Source organism: Macaca nemestrina, chromosome 10 (assembly GCF_043159975.1).
Source record: "Macaca nemestrina isolate mMacNem1 chromosome 10, mMacNem.hap1, whole genome shotgun sequence".
Lineage (NCBI taxonomy): Eukaryota > Metazoa > Chordata > Mammalia > Primates > Cercopithecidae > Macaca > Macaca nemestrina.
Genome location: NC_092134.1, coordinates 140,422,469 through 140,436,062, shown reverse-complemented (window position 1 = coordinate 140,436,062; position 13,594 = coordinate 140,422,469). Strand labels below are relative to the sequence as shown.

Here is a 13,594-nt window from a genome sequence, read left to right as displayed (position 1 = left end):
AGGCAGAGATTGGAGGCTCAGGCAGTGACGTAACTTTCTGCTTTAGGTAGCCTTCCGCTCTGGCGGCTGTCGCGACGGGGGTTCAGGGACCATTTACTGGGGCTCCCCGCTCCCTCTGCTCTTGGAGGTGCCATGAGATCGGTTAGCTACGTGCAGCGCGTGGCGCTGGAGTTCAGCGGGAGCCTCTTCCCGCACGCTATCTGCCTTGGAGACGTTGATAACGATACGGTAGGTGCATGCGCACTGCAAGAGCCTGGATCTGTGCGGGGACGGCGCAAGGGAAGTGGGACAGGCCGCCCGAGCGTGCCACGTGAGCTTGAGCATGCGCGCTGTGGCTAGTATGGAGCGCTAAAGAGAAAAACTTTATTGATAGCTTCAGTGTTCGCGGTTGGTTTTGTTCGTTTGTTTGTTTGTTTGTTTTTGAGACAGAGGCTCCCTCTGTCACCCAGGCTGGTGTGCAGTGGCGCGATCTCGGGTCACTCCAACCTCCACCTCCCGAGTTCAAGCGATTCTCCTGCCTTAGCCTCTTGAATAGCTGGGATTACAGGAGCCCGCCACCACGCCCAGCTAATTTTTGTATTTTTAGTAGAAACGGGGTTGCACCATGTTGGCCAGGCTGGTCGCGAACTCCTGACCTCAGCTGATCCCTCCTCGGCCTCCCAAAGTGCTGGGATTAGAAGCGTGAGCCACCGCGCCCGGCCCCTGGGAGTATTTTTTAAGTGGGATAGATAGTTGATCCCTCGGCCTGATTGAGTCAAGTGTTCACTGGAGGAGCCTGGTAAACTCTGGTGGCCAAGTTTTCTGGATCACTGTTTCTGAGTTAAGCCTCCTGCAGTGGCGTCACCTCTCAAATCACTTACCTTGGCTGGACGCAGTGGCTCACGCCTGTAATCCCACCACTTTGGGAGGCCGAGGCGGGCGGATCACCTGAGGTCAGGAGTTCGAGACCAGCTTGGCCAACGTGGTGAAACCCCGTCTCTACTAAAAATACAGAAATTAGCCGAGTGTGGTCGTGCGCGCCTCAGATCCCAGCTACTTGGGAGGGTGAGGCACGAGAATCGCTTACACCCGGGAGGCGGAGTTTGCGGTGAGCCAAGATCTCTCCCACTGCACTCCAGCCTGGCCTACAGTGCAAGACTTCGTCTGAAAAAAAAAAAAATCGGCCGGGCGCGGTGGCTCAAGCCTGTAATCCCAGCACTTTGGGAGGCCGAGACGGGCGGATCACCAGGTCAGGAGATCGAGACCATCCTGGCTAACACAGTGAAACCCCGTCTCTACTAAAAAATACAAAAAACTAGCCGGGCGAGGTGGCGGGCGCCTGTAGTCCCAGCTACTCGGGAGGCTGAGACAGGAGAATGGCGTAGACCCGGGAGGCGGAACTTGCAGTGAGCTGAGATCCGGCCACTGCACTCCAGCCTGGGCAACAGAGCAAGACTCTGTCTCCAAAAAAAAAAAAAATCACCTTTCAAAGCCGTGAAGTGGAAATAACAATGCCGCGCTCCCTGTGGCTCCGCCCCTTCGAAGACTTCTCTGAACCTCCTCCTACCCTCACAGAATTAAGCACACCGTCCGTGCTTAATATAGGCATTAAACTCAAAGTCTGCTGCTGTTAGACTTGGCCCACTCGCCTGGACTAGATTGGGGTATTTCCCTGCTTTGCTCTCCCGCCAGGGTAACAATCACTGCCACAACCCAGTGTTAATAACGTCCGGTTTCTTCAGTGCCTGCTTCATGGTAGATGCGCGTGCCTGGCAACTTGTGCTACACCTTGGTTGAATTACAGAAACCATCTCCACCTACCTTTTCTCTCCTCAGCAGTCGTTCCTCTTTATTTTTTATTTATTTATTTATTTTTGAGACGGAGTCTCACCCTGTCCCCCAGGCTAGAGTGCAATGGAGAGCAGTGGCTTGATCTCGGCTCACTGCAACCTCTGCCTCCCGGGCTCAAGCCATTCTCCTGCCTCAGCCTCCCAAGTAGCTAGAATTACAGGCGCCCGCCACCACACCCGACTACTTTTTGTATTTTTAGTAGAGATGGGGTTTCACCATGTTGGCCAGACTGGTCTTGAACTCCTGACCTCGTGATCAGCCCACTTCGGCCTCCCAAAGTGCTGGGACTACAGGCGTGAGCCACCATGCCCAGCCCTTCTTCTCATTTTTTAAATAAATTACCACAGGTCAAGCAGGTAAAACAATGCCTGGCACACAGTTTGGTGGTCTCTTAAGTGTTCGTGTTGTTGTGAGCATTTTATTCTGTTTTTCTGCAAATCTTTATTGAGCTGCTCATTATGCACCAAGGACTCTGCTACATTCTGGGAATTCAAAAATGAACGAGAGAATTCCAGTCCTCAGATAGCTCATAATCAAGTTGTGTAATAGTCACCGGATAATAACATGTAATGAGATGCATTGACTGAAATACGTAGGGGATTCTCCGGTGGAGCATTAAAGGGAATAGTGTCTGATGCTCTTTTTTTTTTTTTGCACTGGATTGCCCCCTTCTACCCTCTGCCCTGTCTTCCTACTGGGCCTCCCTGCTTCACACTTCCTTCACTGTCCTGTGCTTATTTCCCACCGCCCCCTAGTGCTGTGATGGAGAAGGTATTTTATGAGGCTTCTTTTGACTCTACCCCCTCTGGGGAGGAAAGAGTTATTCTCATAAATTTGTATTGTGTTTTCTGGGCTTTCATGTTTCTTCATGAACTGCCAAGCTGTCCAATTTTATGAGAAAATCAGAGGAGGAATTTTTTAATTTTTTTGTTTTTTACAGAGACAGGGTCTCACTCTGTTGTCCAGGCTGGAGGGCAGTGGTGCAATCATAGCTCATTGCAGCCTTAAACTCCTGGGCTCAAATGATCCTACTGCCTGCCCCAGCCTCCTGTGTAGCTGGGACTACAGGTGCCTGCCACCATGTCTGGCTGATTTTTTTAATGTGTTGTGGAGATGAGGTCTCATTGTGTTAACCAGGCTGGTCTCAAACCTCTGGCTTCAAGCAGTACACTGGCCTCGGTGTCCCAAAGTGCTGGAATTACAGGTGTAAGCAACCTCACCAGGCCACATTTTTAAACAGTAAATTATCAAAGCACCTTCAGATATACATTATTTTCCATTTTATCTGATTGCCTTCTTTGTTTAAAAGCATTCCCTTTTTTTCATAGCTTTATAGCACCACCTTTTTTGAAATTGTGTTTATCTAAATGAATTACACTATTATTCACTTCTACAATATTAGATATACTATCATTTTTTTCACCTGAGTTGTAAGCTCCATTACTGTAAGCTCCATAAGAATAGGAATGTTTTAATCTGTTTTTTCCACTGCTATATTCTCAACCCTTAGAACAGTGTAGGCACTGGCTGGGCGTGATGGCTCACGCCTGTAATCCCAACACTTTGGGAGGCTGAGATGGAAGGATCATTTGAGTCTAGGAGTTCGAGACCAGCCTGAGCAACACAGTGAGACCCCGTCTTTACAAAAAAGTGAAAAAATTAGCCAGATGTGGTGGTGCATGCCTGTAGTCTCAGCTACTCTGGAGGCTGGGGTGGGAGGATTACTTGAGCCTAGGAAGCTGAGGCTGCAGTGTGATGCAGTGAGCCATGATCACACTACTGTACTCCAGCTTGGGCAACAGTAAGACTGTCTCAACAAACAACAAAAAAACGGAAAGAAAAGAAATATCAAGTAATAGAAGGTTTGATTTTTTAAAAAGCTAGTTTTATGCTCCTGTGATCTGATATTCTCACCAGAAACTCCCATAACAATTATAAGAATTAAAAAAGAAATCAAAGTTGTTTTTTTTTTTTTGAGACGGAGTTTCACTCTTATCCCAGGCTGGAGTGCAGTGGAGTGCAGAGGTTCACTGCAACCTGTGCCTCCCAGGTTCAAGCGATTCTCCTGCCGTGGCCTCCCAAAGTAGCTGGGATTACAGGCGTGAGCTACCACGCCCAGCCAGAAATCAAAGATTCAAATAAATTCCAATTCGTTTCTAACTTTTCCTTACTATTCACCTGTTATCTCTGTTGCCTTCAGAACTAAATTTCTTGAGAGTACAGTGTTAGTTCAGTGTATTCTGGGGACAGGAAGGGGATGTTGGCTATACCCCCAAGAGGAGATCATAAAGCAATTTGCAAGAGTGGGGTTTTAAGTCACTTGGTTAACATCTTGTGCCCCTGTAAAGGGCAGCTACCCAGATACAAATGGTGGAGAGGCTCCATGCAGGGACCTCCCTTCCCTAGAGCTTAGCCATCCCTTGAGGGCACTGGAGGCCCAGAGTGGGGAGCAGCCCCTTCAGGCTCTACCCACTCAGGCCCCACCATCCTGTGTGGTTCCCACATACACCTCAAGATCAAAAGGCCTTGCTAGAGGAGGGAGGGCCCCAAGAGTTCACATTGTCTTTTTATTTGGCCCTTGATTAAATATGAGGTCCGAAGTTAGATTCTCCAAAACTCCACCATCTTGGGCTGTTTTCAAAACATGTCCCATTTGTAATGGGCAAATGCAAAGAGCCGAAGTCAGGCATGTGTAGCCTAGAGCTGTTCAGGTGGCATACTTTTCTGGGGTGGGCCATAAATTGTGTGTAGCCTCAATTTCTGTAACCTCTCCTACCCCCAACACACACACCCCTAAATGGAAATAAAGAACTGGGAAACTATGGCTGTGTTGGCCCCAAAAGATTGTTTTGTTATGTTTTTTGAGACAAGGTCTTGTTCTGTCACCCAGGCTGGAGTACAATGGCACGATTATGGCTCACTGCAGCTTCAGCCTCCTGAGCTCAAGTGATCCTCCTTCCTCAGCCTCCTGAGTAGCCGGAACTACAGGTGTGCACCACCACACCTGGCTAATATTTTTTTTTTTTTTTTTTTTGAGAGGTAGGGTCTCACTCTGTCACCCAGACTAGAGTGCGGTGGTGCAATCTTGGCTCACTCACTGCAACCTCTACCTCCTAGGCTCAAGCAATTCTCCTGCCTTGGCCTCCCGAGTAGTTGGGACCACAGGCATGCACCACCATGCTTGGGTAATTTTTATATTTTTTTAGAAACAAGGTTTCACCATGTTGGCCAGGCTGGTCTCGAATTCCTGAGCTCAACCAATCCACCCACCTCTGCCTCCCAAAGTGCTGGGATTACAGGTGTGAGCCACCGCACCTGGCCTCACCTCGCAGATTTTTAAATTTTTTGTAGAAATGGGATCTTGCCATGTTGCCCAGGCAGGTCTCTAACTCTTGGCCTGAAGTGATCCACCCACCTCCACCGCCCAAAGCAGTGGGATTACAAGTGTGAGTTGTTGCACCTGGCCAGACTTTTAATAAAGTTGAGGAAGAGGCAAGTTGAGGTCTTGTGATTTCCCTTGGTTAGGCTAAGTAGAGAAGAGCTTGAAGTGGTTCAGCAGAGTCCCATCCTAACGCTTTCTTCTCTCTCCATTTGAAGTTAAATGAACTGGTGGTGGGAGACACCAGCGGGAAGGTGTCTGTGTATAAAAATGATGACAGTCGGCCATGGCTCACCTGTTCCTGCCAGGGAATGGTCAGTATTCACTTCCCTGGGCCTGGAGGGGGGAAGGGATCCCTTCTGTCCAGGGACAGCCTAGGATGATTCCCACACAGGTGCTCACCCATGTGTCCTGACTCCCCAGCTACTGGGCCCAGCCACTGACTTGCAGCCAATTTGATTCAGGGAGGGACGCCCCCAGCCAGCGCTCGCACCTGTCCTCACACACGCATACATGTGCTGGGGTGTTTTTGTGTGGTGGAGTACTCCTTGACACTTTATGGAAGTTGCCTAAGATGGTCTAATCTTAAAGTATAGTCAAAAATGGGGGCAAAAATTTGAATAAGTCTAGAAATATGATCGCCTAGCTCGATTAAATATAGGGTTCCTATTTTATTTTAAGTTCAGATTGTCTTAACCACCTCAGGTCTTCATGTTGCTGTCTGTGTAAACCAAACCTGCAGCACAGTAACTCAGTTAATAAAGATTATCACCATAGTTCCTATGGCGCAAGTTTTCAGTGAATGATGGTGATTAGAAAACCTGCCTGCTCCTTTCTTCACAGAGATCAGGGAGTACTGGTCTCCCTCGGCGTCTCCCTGAGCCTCCCTTTCTCTCTTACAGCTGACTTGCGTTGGGGTTGGAGATGTATGTAATAAAGGAAAGGTAAGAACTACAGGGGACCTTTCTTGATTCCTAGCTCACAGCGGAAATCAGTTGAAGGTTGAAGGCTTCAGCTCTGACCTCTGTGATCTGATTATTGGGCTTGTTTCCAAAACTCCCTCCCCAGTCCGTCTCTCCTATACCTCTGTTTGTCCTAGAACCTGTTGGTGGCAGTGAGTGCTGAAGGCTGGTTTCATTTGTTTGACCTGACACCTGCCAAGGTGTTGGACGCTTCTGGGCACCACGAGACACTAATGGGAGAGGAGCAGCGTCCAGTCTTCAAGCAGCACATCCCAGCCAACACCAAGGTCATGCTGATCAGTGACATCGGTGGGCATGCCTACCTTTCAGGCAGCCAGGAGAGTAGGAGTCAGTGGGTACTAGAACAGACCCCAAGGGATTGGGGTGAGAGGGAGAATCCGTATTCATTTATGCATTGGTTATGTACTGAGCTCCCGTGATAAGCCAGGCATCGCTCAAGGCACTGGAATAGCCGTAGTGAATAAATAGACCAAAATTGCTGCCCTCCTGGGCGTTACTATGAAGAGACAGAAAAGAAACAATATAGGCCAGGTGTGCTGGCTCTCGCCTGTAATACCAACGCTTTGGGAGGCTGAGGTCAGAGGATCACTTGAGGACAGGAGTTCCAGGCTGTAGTGAGCTGTGATCTTACCACTGCACTCTAGCGTGGGACCCTGTCTCTCTTAAGAAAGGAAAAGAAAAGAAACACTATACATTTTGTAAGATAACTAAGTGGTATATTAGAAGGTGGTAAGTGCATGGCTGGATGCGATGGTTCATCCCTATAATCCCAGCACTTTGGGAGGCTGAGGCAGGTGGATCACTTGAGTTCAGGAGTTTGAGACCAGCCTGGCCAACACAGTGAAACTCTGTCTCTACTAAAAATGCAAAAACTAGCCAGGCCTGGTGGCAGGCACCTGTTATCCCAGCTACTCAGCAGGCCGAGGCAGGAGAATCACTTGAATCTGGGAGGTGGAGGTGGCAGTGACCCAGGATCATGCCACTGCACTCTAGCCTGGGCGACAGACTCCGTCTCCAAAAAAAAAGATAGTAAGTGCAGCCGACCACGTGGCTCACACCTGGCATCCCAGCACTCTGAGAGGCTGAGGCAGGCAGGTCCCTTAAGCTCAGGCGTTCAAGACCAGCCTGGCAAACATGGTGAAACCCTGTCTCCAATAGAAATACAAAAATTAGGCTGGGTGCGGAGGCTCACGCCTGTAATCCCAGCAGATTGGGAGGCCGAGGTGGCCAGATCACGAGGTCAGGAGACCAAGACCATCCTGGCTAACACAGTGAAACCCCACCTCTACTAAAAATACAAAAAAAAAAAAAATTAGCCTGGCGTGGTGGCGGGCACCTGTAGTCCCAGCTACTCAGGAGGCTGAGGCAGGAGAATGGTATGAACCCAGGAGGCAGAGCTTGCAGTGAGCGGAGATCGCGCCACTGCACTCCAGCCTGGGCGACAGAGTGAGACTCCGTCTCAAAAAAAAAAAAAAAAAAAAAATTAGCTGAGCGTGGTGGCATATGCCTGTAATCCCAGCTACTCTAGAGGCCGAGGCAGGAGAATTGCTTGAACCCAGTAGGTAGAGGTTGCAGTGAGCCAAGATTGTGCCACTGCGCTCCAGCCTGGGTGACAGAGACTCTGTCTCAAAAAAAAAAATAGGGCCGGGCGCGGTGGCTCAAGCCTGTAATCCCAGCACTTTGGGAGGCCGAGATGGGCGGATCACGAGGTCAGGAGATCGAGAGACGATCCCAGCTAACACGGTGAAACCCCGTCTCTACTAAAAAATACAAAAAAATAGCCGGGCGAGGTGGCGGGCGCCTGTAGTCCCAGCTACTCGGGAGGCTGAGGCAGGAGAATGGCGTAAACCCGGGAGGCGGAGCTTGCAGTGAGCTGAGATCCGGCCACTGCACTCCAGCCTGGGTGACAGAGCAAGACTCCGTCTCAAAAAAAAAAAAAAAAAAAAATAGTAAGTGCAGTGGAGAACATAATTCGCAGAAAGTGCTAGAGTGTCGAGGTAGAGGTAGCAATTTTAAATGGAGTTGTTAGGGCTAAGTCCTCACTGAGAAAGTAACATTTGGTTAAAAAAAAAAAAAAGCGGCAAGCAAAGGAGCCATACAGATAGGCGGCTTGTAGGTGGTGGGAGATACATGGGATGAATTGGGACACTTGAGTTGCATGTTTGAGTAGTATGAAGGCAGAGAGCGGATAGGAGCTGCGGAACAGATGGACCAAATGGACGGGCAAGATGCCGCAAACGCAGACAGGGGCGGGAGCCGACTGAGTGTGAAGTGAGCAGCACTGCAGATCGGGCATGCAGCCACACTGGCTAGAAGGTGCCGCTGTTAGCAGAGGAGCCGGAGCTGCTCGTGGGACTCCAAAACCCATCTTGTCTTTCATGCCCACAGATGGAGATGGGTGTTGTGAGCTGGTGGTGGGCTACACAGACCGTGTGGTGCGAGCTTTCCGCTGGGAGGAGCTAGGTGAGGGTCCCGAACATCTCACAGGGCAGCTGGTGTCCCTCAAGAAATGGATGCTGGAGGGTCAGGTAAGCAGCTGACTCTGGCAAGCAAGGCCCCAGGGAGCTGGGAAGAAGGGCTCCTGGAGGAGACAGTGGGAGAGCAGTCATGGGACAGGGCCAGGATGGGGAGAAGTGAAGTCACCTTGTCAAGAGAGATCCAAAGACCATTTCGAATCAGGGGCTTAGGGGAAATTGCTAGTAACAGGCGAAGAGAAAGGCATGTTGGGCTAAGAATGAGGACTGTGAAGGTAGGTGTGGAGTGGGCCGTATCAGGACCTAGACCCCAGCTGGGTCATGCACAGGGGAAAGCATGTGGTCTGTGTGGAGAGGACGGTGCCAGGCAGGAGCCCTGGAAACTCGAAATCCTTCCCCTGCTGCTACCCTTGAAGCCCAGAGGGCTGTTCGCAAGATCCCCGCCCCGCTCCCACCCCCGCCATTCTCTGCAGGGTCCCACTTCCTTCTGTCTCCATCTCTCTTTAATCCCATTCCCTGGCGCAGGTGGACAGCCTCTCAGTGACTCTGGGACCACTGGGTGTTCCTGAACTCATGGTGTCTCAGCCAGGCTGTGCTTATGCAATTCTACTGTGTACCTGGAAAAAGGACACTGGGTCCCCTCCTGCCTCCGAAGGGCCCACGGATGGCAGTAGGTAAGGGGGTACAGGCCTGTGGATGGTGTGGGGGTGCATGGAAGCAGGATGGGCTCCCAGATGGCACGTGGTAGTCAAATGGGTCTGCAGTTGGCAGAGCTGCCTCATCTAGGTCCCAGCCCGAGCACCTTTGCCCCACTGGGGAAGATTACGTTAGGACCAAGGGAATCCTGGGCTCTAACTCTGTAGCACCTGAAAGAGGTCCTGAGATTCCAACCTGGCAGCGCCATCCCTGTCTCTTCTCTTTGCCACATGGACCAGATAGGGTCAGTGGCAGGTTTCTAAGCTGATTCAAATCCCAGAAGCTCTTGCAGGGATATGGGTTACAAAGGGCTGGAGAACTCAGCTCACTTGGTCTCTCGCTTGATCCTTCCACCCTCCCGTGTACAGGGAGACCCCAGCTACCCGAGATGTGGTGCTGCACCAGACATCTGGCCGTATCCACAACAAGAATGTCTCCACTCACCTAATTGGCAACATCAAACAAGGTGAAAGTGCAGTGGGGGTGAGGGAGGGAGATGAGGGGCAGCCGTCAGTTCTGGGAGAGTGGAGATCCATAGCTTGCCCCTCATTTCGAGCCCTGTCCTTTCCCTGCTGCTGCAGAATACCCGTCTCCCCGTAGGCTCTGACCTTGCCCTGCCCTTGACGTTTTCTTCCTCTGGTCCTCCTGTCCTACCCACAGGCCACGGCACTGAGAGTAGTGGCTCTGGCCTCTTTGCCCTGTGCACCCTGGATGGTGAGCAATGCTGGGATGGGGCGTGGGGGCTGTATGCCTGTAGGGTCTGCTCGGGGCCTATCCCACCCACGCTCAGCCTGCCTCTCCCCCCGGCAGGGACACTGAAGCTCATGGAAGAAATGGAAGAAGCAGACAAGCTGCTGTGGTCAGTGCAGGTGGATCACCAGCTCTTTGCCCTGGAGAAACTGGATGTCACCGTGAGTGGAAAACCTGGCAGAGCAGAACATTCTTGCATTTTCCACATGGAGAGATGAGATTTGGAATAATCAGGCTATTCTCACATCCCAGGGAACTCCCAACCTTTATCTTTAGTCTCTGTGTCTTTTTTTTTTTTTTTTTTTTTTTTTTTTTTTTGAGACAGGATTTCCCTCTATCCCCTAGTCTGGAGTGCAGTGGCATGATCTTGGTTCACTGCAACCTTTGTCTGAAGCCATCCTGTCACCTCAACCTCCTGAGAAGCTGGGACTACAGGCGTGTGCCCCCACACTTGGCTAATTTTCCTAAACTTTTTGTAAAGATGAGATCTCACCATATATGGTTTCAAACTCCTGGGCTCAAGCAATCCTCTCGTCTTGGCCTCCCAAAGTGTTGGAATCACAGGCGTAAGCCACTGTGCCCGGCCTTAAGTCTCTTTAGATAGGTCTAAATCCATCTGAAGCGAGTTTGTTTCCTCTTACTCTACCGTAGTTAACGCTATACCGTGCTGTTAGAAGTCTGTCATTTCCATAACTTCAGCAGAAGTAGTAGCCCTAAAGAAAAGTTACTGTAAGAGCCTGGAAGTATGTTATTCGTCCCAACTCCAGAGGCATATTTTGTAGGTTTTTCTTGTCCATATATAAATCTCTATTTAATGTCACTATGGCCCCTGAATCAGCAGGCAGGGGCTACACTTTATATTGTCGTCAGGCATGCTTGTTGGTTTAGGAGAAGAGGCAGACCTGGGTTTGAGTCCTGATTCTGCTGCCTCCTAGCTGAGTGGCCTTGGGTAAGTGACTCTATTTCTACAAGCTGAGGTTTCCTCAGTATAGAATTGCCTACTTCCTACGGTGGCTGTGAGCATTATGTGACAACTCATTTGACAGTCCCATTTATTGCCCAGCCCATGGGTGAAATTCCTCCCCAGCTGGCTGTTTGTCATCCAGAGTCCAGTCCGCAGCTCCTTTATGTTCCTTGTCTCTGGCCTTTTTCAGGGCAACGGGCATGAGGAGGTAGTTGCATGCGCCTGGGATGGACAGACATACATCATTGACCACAACCGCACCGTTGTCCGCTTCCAAGTGGATGAAAACATCCGTGCCTTCTGTGCAGGTGACCCCCCCCCTCATGGCCCCTTTCTGACCACACTTAAGTTGGACAGGCGTGTTAGATATGCCAGGGAAGTGTTTGCCCCTCACTTCCCTTTCTGCCGTATCCCCTGATGGAAGTCTTCATTCACCAATGAGTTCTTCAGCTCTTTTGTTTGGGGGTGAGGGGTGGTCACTACATTGCCATCTTGACAATCTTAAATAAGAAATAAAAGACAGCAGCATCTCCACCCCGGAATATTTTAAAGAATGGCATGAGTTTCTGTCATCGGTCTGGGATGTGTGAAGACATCAGGAAGTTCTTTTCCACCTGAGCATGCCAGGTCTCTGTGGAGAAAGGTCTCCTAGAACATTTTCATTAGTTCCAAGTCAGGGGCCTTGGGAGGCAGCACTCACTCTCTGGGTGACTGGGTGATGCCTTTGGAAGGAGGGATTGGCACCGAAGAGAAGCCTTACTTTCTGATCGTGTTCTGCTAGTCTCGCCCTTGGGCGAGCAAGGCCGTCCCTCATCACTCCAGGGGTATCACTAACATGGGAAAATCAACAAATAGCACCTTTTTGGATTCTGTTCTGCCTGGGTTTTGTTGCTATGATTTTTCTACATCTGAAGTGAGCCAGGTCTTTTCCCATCTTATCTGTTTTACTGAGTTCCTAACAGAAAACAAATAGAGAACCTTTCATTTTTTTCCGGACATCAGTGGAGGATAGGAAGTGCTGACTCGAAGGTCTGTGTTTTGCTGTCTGCCCCCCACCACCAGCACTGAAACTTCCTGACCTTTGTCCCCCTGCCCACATCTTCCAGGCCTGTATGCCTGCAAAGAGGGCCGTAACAGCCCCTGCCTCGTATATGTCACTTTCAACCAGAAGATCTATGTGTACTGGGAGGTGCAGCTGGAGCGGATGGAGTCTACCAATCTGCTGAAACTGCTGGAAAGCAAGCCGGAGTACCACAGCCTGCTGCAGGAGCTGGGTGTGGGTGAGTCCCAGAAAAGCCAGTGGCCTGGGTGCCCAGGAGACCCACAGCCTCTCACCCACCCCTTCTTGGCTCTCAGATCCTGACGACCTCCCTGTGACTCGTGCCCTGCTTCACCAAACGCTCTACCATCCAGACCAGCCACCACAGTGTGCTTCCTCAAGCCTCCAGGATCCCACCTAGCCGTACTTGCCTCAGAGCTGGTGAAGGATTCTTCCGAACCCCCACCCTACCCCCTAAAGGTATCTGTGATATTGGCAGGATAGGGAATGTGCATTACAGAAATGCAGGATTTGACTCTGGACATGAAAGATGGCAGCAGCGCTAGGGTGACCATGAACTATAGACCTTGCAGTCTTTTTGGTGAAAGAAGAGACAAGTTGACCCTCTGCCCATTTCCTTGTGGACCTCATCCATCACGCCAGCAGGGTCCTAGGACCCTGGCCTTGTTCCAGATCATCTGGGACATGTCCCACTTCCCACTTTGACTGTGTTGAAAACAGAGACTTGTTTGCGTGGCCCCAACACCCAGAAGGAAACCAGGCTTTAGGCCCAGGGGGGCAGTGGAGGTAAGGGCTCCACCCCATCTTAAGCTCTGTCTTCCATGGCATAATTCCAAGTTCTTGATGTTGGTAATTGTTAAAGGAATGGCAAACTGTTTTGTTTTGAGGGATCTTTCTACAGTCTGGTCTCACCCATGTTCCTAGCAACCCTGAGATGATTTTCCTCCATTTACCAAAGCAGCTGGGTCAGTGCTTTCTCGTGTTGCCATATTCTTCAGGTATTAGTGAGCTTCAGAAGCCCTGCTCCCATTTTTCCACCCACCCATTCCCCCATAAAAAAGCTTATTGTCTCTAAGACAATAGTCATTTAAAATGTGATGCAGGTTTATGATCCAGACCACAATCAGAATTATATCTTGGGTCATTTATGTGCCGTCTGTTCTTGATTCTCAGTGCTCTAAGTCGGTGTTTTTCAAACTGTGGTTGCAGTCCTTTGGTGGATTATGGCCAGCATTTTTAGAATAGGTAGAATAGAATAAAGTAAAATAGAAAACAGCAGAGTGCATTGCTCGCAGTGTGGGTAAGTATTGTTTTGTTACAGTCATATGTGCGCGTGTGTACTGAGTGCCATGTGAAATGTATTCCTGCTGTGGTCAGAGGAGTTTGAAAGCCATTGCTTTCAGATTGCTCTCAATTATACTGACCCTAGTCAGGTGGGTCAGCCTGGGCGAGGGCCCA

General features: G+C 50.1%; 1 protein-coding gene across 1 annotated transcript; it reads left to right on the top strand.

Moving 5' to 3' along the window:
• Positions 1-7: 7 nt before the first annotated feature.
• LOC105484124 (integrin alpha FG-GAP repeat containing 2) lies at positions 8-13,284 on the top strand. The gene is made up of 12 exons (XM_011745436.3): positions 8-228; positions 5,428-5,523; positions 6,112-6,153; positions 6,309-6,480; positions 8,581-8,720; positions 9,192-9,340; positions 9,731-9,828; positions 10,023-10,076; positions 10,173-10,273; positions 11,267-11,384; positions 12,183-12,356; positions 12,433-13,284. The coding sequence occupies exons 1-12, from the start codon at positions 133-135 to the stop codon at positions 12,534-12,536; spliced, it is 1,344 nt and encodes a 447-aa protein (XP_011743738.1). The 5' UTR covers positions 8-132; the 3' UTR covers positions 12,537-13,284.
• The last annotated feature ends 310 nt before the right edge of the window (positions 13,285-13,594 follow it).